The following is a 15003-nucleotide window of genomic DNA, read 5'->3' as shown; positions in this document are numbered from 1 at the left end:
AAAAAAGATCAAGCTCTGTTTCGGCAGGTATTTTTTAATACTTGCATTACAGCCACACATAAAATACTACTTTAAAGCAAACAAACATGTCGCTTATAAAGAATTTGGTAAAAGAGTCCGAACAAAAACCAAGGAAAAAAAAGAAGAATGCAGGATCTGGACAAAGCGATTCTGATGAAAAGGACAAGCCCATGCGACCGTTCGTCAAAACCGCCACCGATCTACAGCGGCTGAAGCTGGAGAAGCTCATGAAAAATCCGGTATGTTTGCATTGGATAGCTGGGTCGAATTTACATTAATGGACTTTTTATAACCAGGACAAGCCCGTGATCATACCGGAGCAGCGTCGCGAGCGGGACTTCATGTCCTCGGTGCCCACATTCGTGCGGAATGTAATGGGAAGTAGTGCTGGAGCGGGTTCCGGCGAGTTCCATGTGTACCGTCACTTACGCCGCAAAGAGTACGCTCGCCAAAAGAACATTCAGAACCAGAGTGCCCGCGAAGTTGCAGATGAAGCCTACCAGCAGAAGTTGGACGACAATAGACGTGCGGCCGAGGAAAAAACTGCTAAGAAAAGAGCCAAACGGATGAAGAAAAAACAGAGGGCCAAAAAGCCAAGGGAGGACAAGAAGCCACTGGCTAATGAAGCCTCGGAGGCGAGTAACACAGATTCCGAGGAAGAGCCCACGAAAGAAAACGCAGAAACCAGTCCAGAGGAAGAACAGGAGGTGGCCTCCAAGGAGTCCGCCGAAAATAACACACAGAAAACTCCAAACGAAGAGGCAATAGATTCAAGTACGGAAGCCATCAGCGCAGAATCTACTGTCAAAAGCGTTGAATCCGCAAAGGCAGTGGAATCAGAAAGCACTGGAGCTACAAATGTATCCCAAGATGTGGACCAAGAACAAGACAAGCCTGTGCCCTAGTACCTTCGATTGTATTCCTATCAATAAACCGTCTAGATTAATAAAACAAAGTGCGGTTTTATTCATAGTACTTTTGTAATATATATTAAGCGATTGCTATACGTCGCCAGTATCTAGGGGTTCTCATCTGAGGCCATCTTTCTAAAGCAGTTCGGTTGAGAAGAAAGCTGTTTGCGAATTATGCATTGAGTTGTCATGGCTTTAGTGCGCATTTTGTTGTCTTACATTAATAAGGTGCATCAAATGTTGCATTTTCGAGTATAATAAATGCTTTCAAAATTTGACATCGAAGGCAATACAAAGTCAATATTTAATTATACCCTTGACAGAAAACCACCGTCTAAAGTTTGGGTACAAACATAGTTTTTCTGGTTTCTTGAAGAAGCAAGATTTTATTGTTTTCAATAATTAGATTTCTTTGAATCCGAAAAATCGTTTCTTCTAATTGCTGCATTTTTCTGCCTTTTTTCAGATACATCTATATGATTTCTCGCTTTTCCACAAATAATTATTTATATTATATTTATATATAGGTATATTTTTTGCCGTTGCTCTTAAATAAACAATTACAAATAAATTTGCAGCATTTTTCTACTATGTAAACCGTAAAAGTAAATTATATTTTGAACTTAAAGCCAACTTAAATTTGTAAGCATTTTGAAAGGTATTTGTTTTTGTTGAAGATCCTTTCGCGAAAAAAGAACACAAAACAGGAATTGCGTAAAGTGAATACGGTTAAAATAAGCAAAACTGTTATCGTAAAAACTACCTCAATTATGATAAAAAGCATGTTGCACTTCAAGTAATTCTCATTAGCAAACTTCTCTTTGTGAGTACAAGTTTTCTTAGATGTTGCAATACTTTTTGCTTATATTTTTTTTCAGCGAATTTAGCTATTATTATGCATACATTGCAAACACTAAAACACATTAACGTCATTGAATTTTTTCAAGTGAGTGCGAGTGCTCGGGTACATTTGTGGATGGAAATACATTTCTGCGCCACATGGTACAACTAGCTGTCGAATGAAATACATTTTACAATTGTAAATACCTTTCATTCTCATCGAATTCTACGACAAATTCATGTCTGTTTGTTTAGCGAGCCTGTGCTGGTTTATAAAGGAGGGCTTTAACTTTAAACGATAATCGTATGTAGGTATATTTTAGGCATTATGTTTATGTACTTTGTATAGTAGGTAGGTAGTTAGTTTAGTTAGAAGGTCGTACAATTAAATAAATAATTCGTTTTCGCCGGTTTCATTCAGTTTTAAAATACAATATGTTCATTTTGCTTTCGGACGCTGACACAGAAAGCGTCTGGAAAATAAACTTCCGCGAAGGTGGCTGAGACTGCTCGTATGTGTGGGCGTGGTGTGTGGGTATGTGATTTAATATATTAGCTTTATTTATGTTTAAATTGAGAAGTAAGCAGAACCCTTGCCGAGTTTTCCTTAATTTAACGACATTCCCAGACTTTAACTGTTTGATCTACGCTACCGCTAATAACGTACGGATGCGCTTTGTGAAAATCTGCAAGGAAACGCATGGTAATTAAAATACATTTCATATACACAATTGGTTTGTGACTCACCTATGGAGGTGCAGAAATGCTGATGCGCGTATAGCGTCTTCATGCATCGCTTGTTGCGCAAGTCCCAGACCCTAATAGTCTTGTCATCGCTGGCCGACACCAAGTATTTGCCACCAGGATGGAATGCCAGGCCACGCACCCAGTTGTCGTGGCCACTCAGGGTAAGCAGGCACAGACCGACACTCACGTCCCAAATGCGAATGGTTTTGTCGCGAGAGCCGGAGGCCAGGAACGGGCCCTGGTGGTGGCCCTTCTTGTTGTCCGCTCCGGCTGCCTCGTTTATCGCAGAGGCTGCGGCTTCCGGCGCCCAGGCAATGCACTCCACAGTATGCTCATGATCGCGTAATTCAACCTGCAGAAGAATCAAACCGTCGTTAGACTCTTCATCGTCAGCTGAAGCTATAACTCGCCATGCTCACCTTGCAGTCTTTTGAATTCGTCAACCAAACACGTATTGTCTGATCATTTGAGCATGTGGCAAAGATGCTGCCTTCGATGTGCACTCGCACCATTCGCACCCACTCTCGATGGCCTGTGTAGGTTTTCACACAGTAGCTGAGGGTAAGAAATCACATGCTGGTCAGATATATCCTTTATACGAAGCGATCTTCTTTACTCACCCTGTGGCCACCTCCCACATTTTAATGGTGCGGTCCCGCGATGCAGAGAGTACGTAATCTCCGGCCGGCACAAAGGCCACCGACGAGACATTGTGATCGTGACCATGCATGGTTTTGATGCACTCGTAGCTCTGCTGGAAATCCCACAATTTGATGGACAAGTCCGCGCTGCAGGAAGCTGTTTTAAATAAAACAAACTTAGTGTCTTTCTACAATTTTAAATGTGTCAAGGTCTTACCCAAAAGCTTGCCCTGGGCATCGAATGCCACATCCTGCACCGAGTCCGTGTGTCCCTTCAGACTGCGCTCGTATTCGCCAGTTTCGAAGTCCCAAATCCTAATGGTGGCGTCTTCGGATGCGGAAACCATAAGACCAAAGATGGGATGAAAAATTACCTGCAATAATGAAGTATATGTAGTTTTTTATCAACTTGTTCATCGACTTGAGGCCGACTTACCCTCGTTATGCTGGCACGATGACCGGTCAGGGAGAACTTCTCTGGTGGCCGCGGTATCCACTCGCCAGGCGTCCGTTTGTTCTTTGTGGGCGCACCCTCGATGACCTCCTTCTCAGCTTCAGTAAGCTTAGCCTCTAATTCCATAACTTTCTTCTGCAGCCGGATGACGGACGTCCACTTCTTCTCCAGTAGTCCGCCAAACTTCTTTTCCACTTCTGTGCTGAGATCGGCCTCCTTACGGAAGGTCTCCAATGAGTCGGCGTAGCCATTTGAGCCCAGATAATCGGCAATCGCTTGGTTACTGATGGGGGTAGAATTAGATTAGATTAGTTTAAAGGGTACACTTATGTCAGACGTCTAGAACTTACAGCTCCTCGCGCTGCCGCTGCGACAACACCATTTTCATACTGTTTTCCTATTTGGCTTGTTTTGCTTCTCTCGTTCGATTCGATTTTCCGCCTTCAATTCGTGTAATTCTGCAATGGAAAAGGTGGACACTTAATATGTGTACAGTAGTTCTTCCCGCAGTCAGATATATAATATATTTCCTATATATTTTGAAATCCATTTCATTATAGAGAATTATGTGTAATTTGTGGTTCGTCTAACGAAATGCTACTGTATAATGATGAATCTCTGTGCCGGAGACAGGAAATTGGTTTCGCAAAACTTAAATGCCAAAAATGCCAGCCAGTTTCGTTTGAGTTCTCATGGAGGGCAAGTCACCCACATTTTCTTGGTTTTTTTGGCATCAGTATTTCAGTTTCCTATGCTCACCTTTCGTCAAGTCATTATACTGTTTTTATTCTCTTCTTTACTCCCAAAACCCAAAGCGGAGCATCATCATTATCATCGTCTTTGGTTTGTGGCACACATTTTTGAGTTGCCCGTACCTCGAATAATTGGGCAAAAAAATGATAATTGAAACTTTGGCAAAGCTTAAAGCGAACGACCATTTGCTTACCCTGCAATCGAACTGCACTCGTCATCGGTGAGTTCAAGGGTCGATTCCACATGGAATTAGGTACAAACAATACAGGGGAGCGGTGTTTGTATGATTAGTGCCCGTGTTTTTTGGACTGCAAAACCTATTCAATGAACTCAAGGTGGCCAAATCACGGGTATAGCACGCAATAAAACAGCACCAATCGGAAACAAATAGCGAACGCATATCTGGCGTACTTGATAACGATGGACAAATGACGCGTTGCCAACAAAAACCAGTGAAGGAAAATCTACGGCAAGGCAAAGCCAATTAGCCGGACTTAACGGTGGTTCAAGCAACTTCTTATAGGTAAATAAGGCTGCGAAAGAGCGTGCGAGCGAAGAAGCAGAACAAGCACGGACACCGGAGGTGCAATTGATAGCATCAAACCGAATTCGTTTACTTATTACCTAATTTAATTCGTACTAAAACGTTGTTTAAAGTATTTATTATACGATCTTGCAACCTTTCATAATTTCTTTTCTAATAAATATATGCAGCTTGAAAAAAAAACAGAAAAACTGCAATGTCCTAAGCAAAATATTTTTTGAAAACATAAACATCTATAATTCAGAACTAATATCCTGACCCCACCTGTAAGAAACACTCTCACACATCACGGACTAGGAAATGACGTTTTCAAATTATTTTTGGCCAAATGATATTTAACGATTTTTTTGAACTAGCAAATGTGGCAAAAAAAAAAAAAAAAAAAAAAAAAAAAAAAAAAAAAAAAAAACAAGAAGCAAAAACTGACCAAACGGGTTCGCAGTCGAATCCGATTCGGAACCGCCACTCAATATAGCCGTGAGTCATGCGGCTGGACGCGACTCGGACTACTCCTATACTGTCTTATCAGCTGTAGTGGAGCACTTGGCGGTCATCATTTGCATATTGTGGGTGGATGTTTGGCTGCGCGCTAACTGCGCATCTAAATATATCCCAGGAAAATCGATGAAAAGCGTTGCGAACGTCACGAGTATTAATGGAAAAGTGGAGCGTGGGCAGCAAAGTGGGGTTAAGATGGTGGGGGTCCCTTAAGCCCCCGAAGCACCGAACGGAGTCAACACTGTTTGTGTTGTGGCAACCAGGCATTCCGAAGCACAAAGCCATGCGCATTGTAACCGTAAAGCTGTGGGTGTATGCCACATGGGGGAAGTAAAACAATGGGAAGGGGCGTTTGGGTCGCACGCCACACCAGAAATGTTACTAAATCAGTGAAAAAATATGCTATTCTCATTGTTGCACTTGCCCAAGCAAATTTAATATTTGAATTTTAAATGGTCTCGTGTGGGCGTGAGAGCGAGATAGTTGGCAAGGGGAATATACCAGGGCTGAATACATCACACTCACACACACACAGTAAAGTCTTGTATTTTAAGGATCTTTCTCTCCCTCTCACTCCCCCTTTCGTTTGGATTCGCTTGCTGATTTTCTCTTTCTCCCGCTCTGGCAAACAGACCTTGCACTTGCCTTTGCTTGTTTATTTGCGTGTTTCATTGATTAGCACACACTCACACAAACGCGCCGGCGAGCAAATGCAACTGCAATTTCAAGTGCAAAAAGAGAGAGGGAAAAGGAAAACAATAGCCAAAAAAAGCTTTGAACTCCAGCTTTAACCCCTAGGCGGGCATTGAAAGCAGGGACTAACCGTTAAGCGCTGAGTTTCTGTTTTGCCTTTCTTTAACCCACTGCTGGGAACGTGCAAAAAGCTCGTCACCAGATAATAGAAACAATTTGCAGTGTCAGGAGCGCTTTCCACACATTCTGGGAAATCGCAACGGGTCTTGAATACCTATAAGAATGCCGCAGCAAAAAGCCCAAAACGGAAAACTGTAAAAAAAAAAAACAAACAACAACACAAGCACAACGAAGAAAATAAAACGAGATTTCTTGTGCATTGGCAGAACTGGTTTGCCCAGTAATAGGTGTTGGTCTATGGGGGAACGGGAAGTACATATATGCAAGGAATCGGCCAGTTCGGGGACTCGACTTGGCTAAAAATCGATCAATTCTACTTTTGGCGAGGGGGAGGACTCCAACACATGCGCGAAAATCCACAGACATCGTCACTCGCACACATACACTCGCGCACGCACACCAACGCACGCGATGTGTCATCGCTTTCTGGTGGTTGTAAATAAAATGTAATCGTAGTTCGTTTCTCCACTTATTTACTGATCGCCTTTTTGTTCAACACACTATTTTTTTGTGCATAATTTGCATAACTCTTTCGCTAGTTTTTTCATTCTCTTTTCAATAACAAACACAATAACAACAACAGTTTGAACGAAAATACTGTTACGACGGCCATCTTGGATAGAGAGAGGGGCCAAGAGAAAGAAATGTCCCAAAGGCAATATGCAAAATGGGGAAAAAGGACAATATCCAATCGCATATATAGAATATAATATTTTTGTGACTCCAAACATCAAACTCGGTACCTGACGCGCGCACTAACACTCTGTCACTGGCCGTTTTTTACAAATGACGTTTTTTTTTTCATTTTTTCCCAGTTGCCCATTACACAGTTTGGTTGCGAAAAATCCAATTCGCTTGGGAGTTCTTTTTACAACGCGACGACTCGATTTTTGTTCTCATTCTGCAGCGAACTTTACTTACATCAATTTAGTTTTTCATATATTTAGAATTAGGCTTATTTATTTATGTTTAATCGAATTATACGAAAAGAATTACGCAGAAAACTGACGAGCGGACGAAAATGCTTCGATTAGTGTGACCGCGGTGCAAGCAGCTGAAAAAGCATCACGCGACTATCGATTGTAGCGATTTACTATCGATGCAAGCCAGCGATGTTGAAGCTGCCCAATAAAATATATATGAACAAAATAAGTACTTTTTAAATCATGCTAACCTAATCTTAAATATAAGGTTTAAGAAATTAAATTATTGAGTAACGAACAAGTTTCGGAAATCATAGCTCAGCACCTACTTGCAAGCAAGCGCAGTGTGAACAGCTTAAAAAATTGGCGCGTAGTTCGAAATACTGATAAGGAAATTGACCTTCGTCAGCTTTTTGTACGGAACCACACAGCTTGCCAGTTAGTGATCAAAATGGATTTCCAATTATTTTTACCATATATGTACTTGCATTTATTTATAAGACTTTCGATTGTCAACACTGCAGTTCGCTAATTGTAAACTGACTTTGTTGTTATCTTACTCACACACTCGCGATGGGAGAAAACTTTCCTTATCACTGCTCACTCAGCGCCAGAACAACACAACCGATTTACGGAGTACTCCCTTTGGCGCTCAGTGTTCGAGAATCGCTCTGCGGAAACGGTTATAATTACTGGCATTCGGGCGATAAATTCGTTATTCATATTCAGTGCCCAAATATTCGCGGTCTCGCGCCCCCAAAACATCAAAAACAATTTTAGCCCGCATCTGTGAGTGCACGGTTTTGAACACAATCTCAACCTCTCATTGGGGAAATTGCGGAGTAATGTAAATCATTTGCCAAATTTGGGGACTCGTCTGTTATCAGTGCTCGATTTAATCAGCCATTTGTAGGCATTACATTATGACAGTAACAGTATAGCCGCTATATCGCTGGATTCGGTGGCTATATGTATGTAGATGTACATGATTCAGATTTGCAATGTGGGCTAATTCCGCGGTTGCAGATCTTCCAGGCCTTATGGCGTTTAAATACCGAAATCGAAAGCCATTTATGAGCCAGACACCCATATGGGTGGGTGTTATCAGGCCGACTCTGATTATATGCCGATGATAAAGGTCGCTTGTTCGCGCGTACCCGTTAAATTGTTATTATTGGCTTATTTGGTGTTCGCGCACCGCGATTTGTTTAAACAATCGTGCACAGACATTGGCAAATTGTCACTGTTCCACACTTTCTGATAACCGTGTGCCATCAATAATGATCGGAATATGTCATTTTATGTCATTTACTTTAAAGAGCTGTCTTCTTTGGTTGCTTCCGTTGCGGCGACAACTGAAATTAGTAATTAGTGCTACCAATTTCGAAGTGCGGAATTCTTTCGATTAGAGAGCTTCGGTGACGCACTTCTCATATCGGCTATATGGTATAGTCTATATCTATTGCTATTCCCCATTTCATTCGCGACTGCGTGATGGGATTGCAAACGGAGCTCTGATTAATTGCATTCGATTCGGCGGATTTTCAGCGATTTCAGCGAATCTGTCGTTAATTTTCTTCGATTATTATTGGGTAGCCCAACAAGCCAGATTACTATCAGTATCTATATCTGCTGGCCACTTCTCCAGCATTTGAAGTGGCGTGATAAGATTCTAGGGATCCAAAAAAAAGAGAATATTTCGACATAACATTGCTCGCGTTCTCAACTTCAATCTCATGAGTTTCCGCTGCATTCATGGATTTGGGCGTAAGCCCCGACCTTGATATGACCCCTTTTCGGTATCTCGATCCATTCCGCGGATATTTCGGTATCCATTATGGTGCTTGTGAAATAACCATAAATCGCTCGCAGGCAATTTATGTATTGCTTTAATTTGTTGCGCTGGTCAGCAACTTGGAGATCCAGAATCGTATACCACATCGCGAGATAAACGAAAGTTCGGCGGCCACTAATTGTTTACGAATCACCTTTCGTTTGCCCACGTCCAGTGAACTCTTATTTGTTGTGTTTATAAACAAATGAAGCAGTGTGTGGAGCCGCCCAGTGATTAGCAATTGGGCGAGGTTAATGCATCGCGGAAAATCACGAGAGGGAACCGGTTGCTTTAGCTGCACGCCGATAACCATTTGTTATTAAAAATTAATAACGCATTACTCACCGTATCAGCAGCAGGAGCAATGAGGCCCTAAGATGCACATCGCAGAGTGGAAGCAATCGTCCAGGGTGTACGCACTGATCCTTGCCCTCTGGATCGCTGGGGTCCAAGGACAGGAACTGGCCGAGAGTAAGTATTATTTAGCTCCCTAAAAGAACATTAATAGTTAAATTGAATCGAACCTATGCAAATAATACTAATTCCAATACTTGCGTACCTCCAGAGGTGGATGTGACTGTGGTTTCTACGGCCTATACACTCGGGTTTAGCATCTCCAACGAGGCCCAGTACTCCATCGATAAGGTGACCTGTCGCAATGGATCCGGATCGGAAACCGAGGCCAACGCCGATCACGTGTGGTTGGTAGAACGTTTGGGTTCTTTGATATCTTGGACTAATATACATACGTATGATTTCTAGCGAAAACCTTAATCCTTGCACCTTCTACACGTCGGTGGTCTCATTCCGGTCAAAGGTCGTCGGCAAGCCATCGCCTTCTGACCAACCGGTCAATGCCTACACTGAATATAAGCGTGAGTTAATACATATTCACATATTAATACATAGTCTCTGATAGTTTGAAATAAAACCAAAACCCATATAATCTTTTGTTCACTAGAGCCCAGGACCAATGTGACCTCAGTGGAGGCCACAGCAAACACAATCAAGGTGACCTGGCAGACGACCGACCGCGCCTGTGTGGAGTCCTTCGGAATCGCGGCAAAGGCGCCGGACTACACCAAGTCCTTTCAGCTGCTGAACGACAAAAGTGTTCAGACTTTCGTCAGTTTAAGCGCCTGCCTTACGCACACGATCACCCTGGAGACGCGGAACAACGCCAGCATCGTGGTGGACATTGATGCCATCGATGTGGACACCCTGTACGCGGAGCCCGGCGATCTCCTCATGAACGTAACGAACCTAGCCAGCGGCATTACAGTAGTCACGTGGGGAGATCCCTCCGAGAAGAACTGCATCAACAACTATGTCTTCAAGTGGCAACGCAACGATTGCGGAACGGATCAAAACCAGGATACCACCACGGAAGAGACCAGCACGGATAGCACGAACGATGTGGACTATGCTACTACCACGCCCATGGAGACCACACCAGATCCGCCGAATGATAGAGGTAATCATTAGGTTCCCCTCATTACCTCTTTTAAGCTATGTGCTATATTAATTCCAACCAGTTGAGTGCGAGTGGACCGATGTCTCCGCCGATGGCAAGCTGAGGGAATACATCCTAGCCGATCTTCAAGGATGTGAGCTGTACACCTTTGAGGTTTTCATCAACGAGAACAGCACGGCCAAGGCTTCTCAGCTGTTTACTTCGGCAGAAAAGAGTGCGTACAACTAGATAACCAGATAACCAAATAACCCATAACTCCATACTCCCATGCTTTAGTGGTCAGTGCGGTCTATGAGCCCAGTTTCGCCGCCTATCCCACCCAGTTGCATTGGACTTGGTCTTCTCCCCAAAATCACGCCAAGTGTGTGGCGAATTACAATGTAACGCTGACGGGTCCCATCCAACGATCGGAAAACAAAACATTTAACGTGGTCACTGAGGAGACGTTCGCTACCTTCGACGACCTTGATCCGTGCGGGATATACTTGGTGGAGATCGTGCCCAATCAGCTAAACGGAAGCACTGGAACCAAGTACCAGGAGCAGAGCACCGTTGCCGAGGACCGTGAGTGAAAGCGCTCTAGCTCATCCCAACTCATCCGGCAGTTATGACGGATTACCTTCTTGCAGAGCCTTCCGCGGTTCAGAATCCCGAAGTGGAACCAAGCGCCTACTCGATGGAGGTGGTCTGGATGACGCCCAAGTACGCCGATCTCTGCATCGATGGCTACCGGCTGTCCGGCTGGATGGTGGATGAGACGGAGGTTGAGGTCGAAGCCCTTAGTCTTACCACCCAGAACACGACGGTGGTTTTCGACAAGAACTTGCTGGCCTGCCAGGCCTACATCATCCAGATAATCCCATATACCACGGAAAGCCTCGATGGCCAGCTCATACAGGTCGGAGTCGAGACCAAAGCAGCTATTGTCGATAACTCTAAGGTACCACTCATCCTCAATATAAATCCTAAATACGTAGACTAACTGCAGACATTTTGCTTCAGATCAAGCTGGAAATGAAGCAAGCTGGCCCCCAATTTATTGAGTTAACCGCCTTCAATGCGGACTATAACAACACCTGTCCGACGATCTTTGCGCTTTTCACCTGCAATGCCACCACCGAGGTGCGCAATCCCTATGCGGAACGGTATGTGGAGGGACACAGCAAACAAGGTGGGTCCTGTGGACATCCTATGGCTGTACGATCGCTGTTCTAATCTCTTCCATTCTCAGGTTTTAATGCAAGTCTTAGTCCACTGTCGCCGTTCACGGTCTACGTCTGCAGAGTAATACTCTACAATGTGGCAGGACCTTCCGAGCCATATGTCCTCGCCAATCTGAAAACCACAGCCTATTGTATGGTATATCGATCTTTATAAGGAACCCATATGTAAATGGAATTCCAATTGCAGTTCCCGAGCAGCCGGAGAATGTGATGCTGGAGAAGAGCACGGAGAACAGCCTTCTGTTCAAATGGGATCCGCCCACCTACACAAATGGACCCATGAAGTACTACCAGGCATTCCTGATGCGCCACGAGGCCAGCTACTTTGTGCCCGAGGAGTGCGACGACCTGCCCCAGGACACCAAGTCGGAGACCAAGGGCGATCCTAATGTGAACTTCACGGGTCTGGCTCCGGCGGTTCGATATATGATGCAGGTCGCGGCACTGAATGACTTCGGAATGGGCACCTATACCGAACCCGTAATTGGAATCACTTTGCCCGCAGGTAAGCTAGACCCTTATCAAGTGCACTTGATTATCTAAAAGAGTATTGCTGATCCTGCATAGATGCAGAATTCTTGGACTATATGATATGATAATGTGTTGCGGATTGAACCCCCACAATCAAGGCTATTGAAAGTTCATCTAGTAATACCAATGTAACTAACCTTGCAGTATCCGACAAAGTGACCGAGTTGAGCGTACTGTCCCAGGGTCCGGAGAACAACAACGCCGTCTACAGGGCGAACGTGACAATCACCTGGAAGGTTCCCTGCAGGTCCAATGGCGATATAGAGTATTTCCAGCTGAACTTTAGTGGCTCACGGACGAACTTCGATCCGTACGCATTTCAACGGACGGTGGAACTGGACAGGGGCAATAAACAGGGCCGAATGTCCTACACGGAGACGGATATACAGCCGCAGGTCGACTATACGGTGGAGGTGTTCGTGAAGAATCGCAATGTGGAACAGTTGAGCGCCAGCGTATCTGACAATTGGCAGTCGCCGCCGGGACGTAAGTATCGGAATTGTGGCATAAGCCTTAAGGATAAGTAATCCCTTGATTACCATCCATGTAACTTCTTGCAGTGCCTAGCATTCCGAGTGAAGAGCTGATCAAGCAAATGCGTGCCAACGTCGAGGAGACATCTAATCCAACGAAAACCGCCATTGTCCGACTGCCTGCCGACATCATGACATCCGAGTACGGTGACATCAAGTGGGTGGCACTGATGGTCTCCCAGAAGATCTGCGCTGGAGTCCCTAGCCTCAAATACGATGTCAGCAGCGATTGGCCAAAGGTGCTATCCTACCAAGATGCCGGAGCAGATGGCACCGGCGACTGCAGCCTGGAGTACCAAACAACCGAGGAGCGCTGGCATCCGGTACCCGTCCAACGTCGCCAAAGGGATGGAGAGCTAGTATCCAAGAAGGAAATCGTTTTCACCATCGGAGTGGACAAGTGTTCCGAGACCAAGAAAACCTACTGCAATGGACCTCTGCTAGCCGACACGGACTACAACGTTGTGGTGAGACTGTTCACCGCGTCTGGTTACAGCGACGCCGCCGTACTTAACTTCAAGACCAAGGCGGCCATTAAGGTCACCCTGATCCTGGTGAGCGTTTGCAGCTGTCTGCTGCTGGCCTTCGTGCTGGGTTTGACGGTTTTCTGGGTGCGAAAGCGATTGGACTGGTAAGTCAACGATGGCAATCTTCTGCAGAAAAACTTAACTGCGACTTAACTGCCTTTGGTGCAGGAAACGGGATTCTGGTCAGGGTATCGAGGACCCCTTCGGCAATGTCATTGCCAAGAACTTTGCCATCTTTTATACAGAGGTCGCCAAGCCGGAGAAACTGACCAGGGAGTTCAAGGAGATCACCGTTGTGGCCTTGGAGCTCAGCTACTCCGCCTCCGAATTGGGTTGCCACAAGAATCGCTACGCGGACATATACCCCTGTAAGTTTATTTCATAATAGGAAACCCTTTTGCATTTGCATATTTAATAGACGACAAGAATCGCGTGATTCTGGACATCGATGCGGAGGGATCGGACTACATCAATGCCTCCTTCATAGATGTGAGTTGTGGTTATCTATAATCCAAGAATTCAAGAGATCCTCTTAAATGCACCTACTTCACAGGGTCACACCCGTAAGAAGGAGTACATAGCCACCCAGGGACCGAAACCAGAGAGTGTGATGGACTTTTGGCGCATGGTCCTGCAGTACAACGTGCGGGTTATTGTTCAAGTTACCCAGTTTCGCGAGGGCAATACGGTTGGTACATGTTAGGTCCTCGAAGTCGAAGCTAAGCCATCGTTTTCTCCACAGATCAAGTGTCACGAGTACTATCCTTATAACGTGCGTGGATTGTCTGTGACTATCAAGTCCAAAGAGGTTTTCGAGCTGTACGACCGCACTGAGTTGACCGTTGTGCACGACAAGTACGGACTGAAGGAGAAGGTGATCCACTACTATTTCAAAAAGTGGCCCGATCACGGCGTGCCCGAGGATCCCATGCATTTGATAATGTTCGTGAAGAAGGTGAAGGCGGAACGGCGACCCAGTTACTCGCCCATCGTGGTCCATTGCAGTGCGGGAGTGGGCAGAACGGGCACCTTTATAGGTCTGGATCTGATCATGCAGCGACTGAAGAGCGAGTCGAAAATCAATATATTCGAAACGGTGAAAAAACTGCGATTCCAGGTGGGTTTTTCAGTGGTAGCCTGTACCTATTAGATTTATCCTACTACTTCTCTAACCTTTAGCGAATGAAAATGGTGCAAACGCAGCAGCAGTACACGTTCCTCTATGCCTGCACCTATGAGCTGGTCAAGCATAAGATTCCCCGAGCTGCCTTTAAAATGGAGGGGCGTCCCAAATCCGAGACTCTGCCCGCCATTCCAGCACCCAAAAAGGTGAGCTTTCCGGACGTGGATGTCGGCGACGACTACGTGTCATCGGCACCGATGTCCGAAGTGGAGAACGTGCCCAGTCTGCAGCTGCCTGCTCGGTTCTCCGGTCTGCGGAGTAGTAGCCCACCAGGCGAAGACGATGGTCCACCTGCGAGCAGTAATATGTGAGAGAAGCTGTGTTCTTTTAGCATTCGTATTAACAATGTGTTGACAATAATAGCCAAAGAAATGTGTGTCTAAAGTGTAAATTAGGAGTGAAACGTGGATATAAATTTTGAAATTGCATTTGATAAACTGTTTTTGCACATAAATTGTATATATAAAGAAGGGCATGTATAGCACAAAACTAC

The 15003-nt window shown here is 44.9% G+C and overlaps 3 protein-coding genes across 5 annotated transcripts; 2 read left to right on the top strand and 1 right to left on the bottom strand.

The window, feature by feature from the left end:
• The first annotated feature begins 35 nt into the window (after positions 1–35).
• LOC6548524 (PRKR-interacting protein 1 homolog) lies at positions 36–972 on the top strand. Its single transcript, XM_001975370.3, has 2 exons — positions 36–260; positions 318–972. Exons 1-2 carry the CDS (start codon positions 87–89, stop codon positions 924–926), a joined length of 783 nt encoding a protein of 260 aa, XP_001975406.1. The 5' UTR covers positions 36–86; the 3' UTR covers positions 927–972.
• Positions 973–1289: 317 nt separating this feature from the next.
• Positions 1290–7354, bottom strand: LOC6548525 (lissencephaly-1 homolog). 3 transcript variants are annotated; one of them, XM_001975371.3, is made up of 8 exons: positions 7204–7354; positions 3965–4072; positions 3597–3897; positions 3378–3534; positions 3140–3317; positions 2939–3074; positions 2520–2871; positions 1290–2458 (listed from the first exon to the last, which is right to left on the bottom strand). In XM_001975371.3, exons 2-8 carry the CDS (start codon positions 4000–4002, stop codon positions 2385–2387), a joined length of 1236 nt encoding a protein of 411 aa, XP_001975407.1. In that variant the 5' UTR covers positions 4003–4072; positions 7204–7354; the 3' UTR covers positions 1290–2384. The 3 variants fall into 3 exon arrangements, with proteins under 3 accessions (XP_001975407.1, XP_026835950.1, XP_026835949.1); XM_026980149.1 differs by lacking the exon at positions 7204–7354 and adding an exon at positions 7026–7157; XM_026980148.1 differs by lacking the exon at positions 7204–7354 and adding an exon at positions 4374–4469.
• A 623-nt stretch (positions 7355–7977) lies between these two features.
• Positions 7978–14993, top strand: LOC6548526 (phosphatidylinositol phosphatase PTPRQ). The gene is made up of 18 exons (XM_026981066.1): positions 7978–7994; positions 9396–9510; positions 9605–9740; positions 9802–9914; positions 10001–10513; positions 10575–10727; positions 10790–11077; positions 11143–11453; positions 11516–11684; positions 11745–11867; positions 11924–12241; positions 12412–12753; positions 12828–13431; positions 13496–13695; positions 13746–13816; positions 13881–14015; positions 14070–14444; positions 14507–14993. Exons 2-18 carry the CDS (start codon positions 9417–9419, stop codon positions 14819–14821), a joined length of 4260 nt encoding a protein of 1419 aa, XP_026836867.1. The 5' UTR covers positions 7978–7994; positions 9396–9416; the 3' UTR covers positions 14822–14993.
• Positions 14994–15003: the final 10 nt, after the last annotated feature.

The sequence above is a fragment of the Drosophila erecta genome, unplaced genomic scaffold, assembly GCF_003286155.1.
Source record: "Drosophila erecta strain 14021-0224.00,06,07 unplaced genomic scaffold, DereRS2 tig00000092-arrow-pilon, whole genome shotgun sequence".
Classification (NCBI taxonomy): Eukaryota; Metazoa; Arthropoda; class Insecta; order Diptera; family Drosophilidae; genus Drosophila; species Drosophila erecta.
Note: the sequence above shows the minus strand (reverse complement) of the source record. Positions and strands in the feature narration are given on the sequence as shown.

Excerpts from the sequence above, each read along its gene's own strand:
- LOC6548524 (XM_001975370.3), top strand. The coding sequence starts at position 87 with ATGTCGCTTATAAAGAATTTGGTAAAAGAGTCCGAACAAAAACCAAGG. Across the intron at positions 261-317 it reads AGAAGCTCATGAAAAATCCG|GACAAGCCCGTGATCATACC; the intron begins GTATGTTTGCAT and ends TTTTATAACCAG.
- LOC6548526 (XM_026981066.1), top strand. The coding sequence starts at position 9,417 with ATGCACATCGCAGAGTGGAAGCAATCGTCCAGGGTGTACGCACTGATC. Across the intron at positions 10,728-10,789 it reads GTTTACTTCGGCAGAAAAGA|TGGTCAGTGCGGTCTATGAG; the intron begins GTGCGTACAACT and ends CCCATGCTTTAG. Across the intron at positions 11,868-11,923 it reads TCTGAAAACCACAGCCTATT|TTCCCGAGCAGCCGGAGAAT; the intron begins GTATGGTATATC and ends TTCCAATTGCAG.
- LOC6548525 (XM_001975371.3), bottom strand. The coding sequence starts at position 4,002 with ATGAAAATGGTGTTGTCGCAGCGGCAGCGCGAGGAGCT. Across the intron at positions 3,898-3,964 it reads CAGCGGCAGCGCGAGGAGCT|TAACCAAGCGATTGCCGATT; the intron begins GTAAGTTCTAGA and ends TACCCCCATCAG. Across the intron at positions 3,318-3,377 it reads TGCCCAGGGCAAGCTTTTGG|CTTCCTGCAGCGCGGACTTG; the intron begins GTAAGACCTTGA and ends TATTTAAAACAG.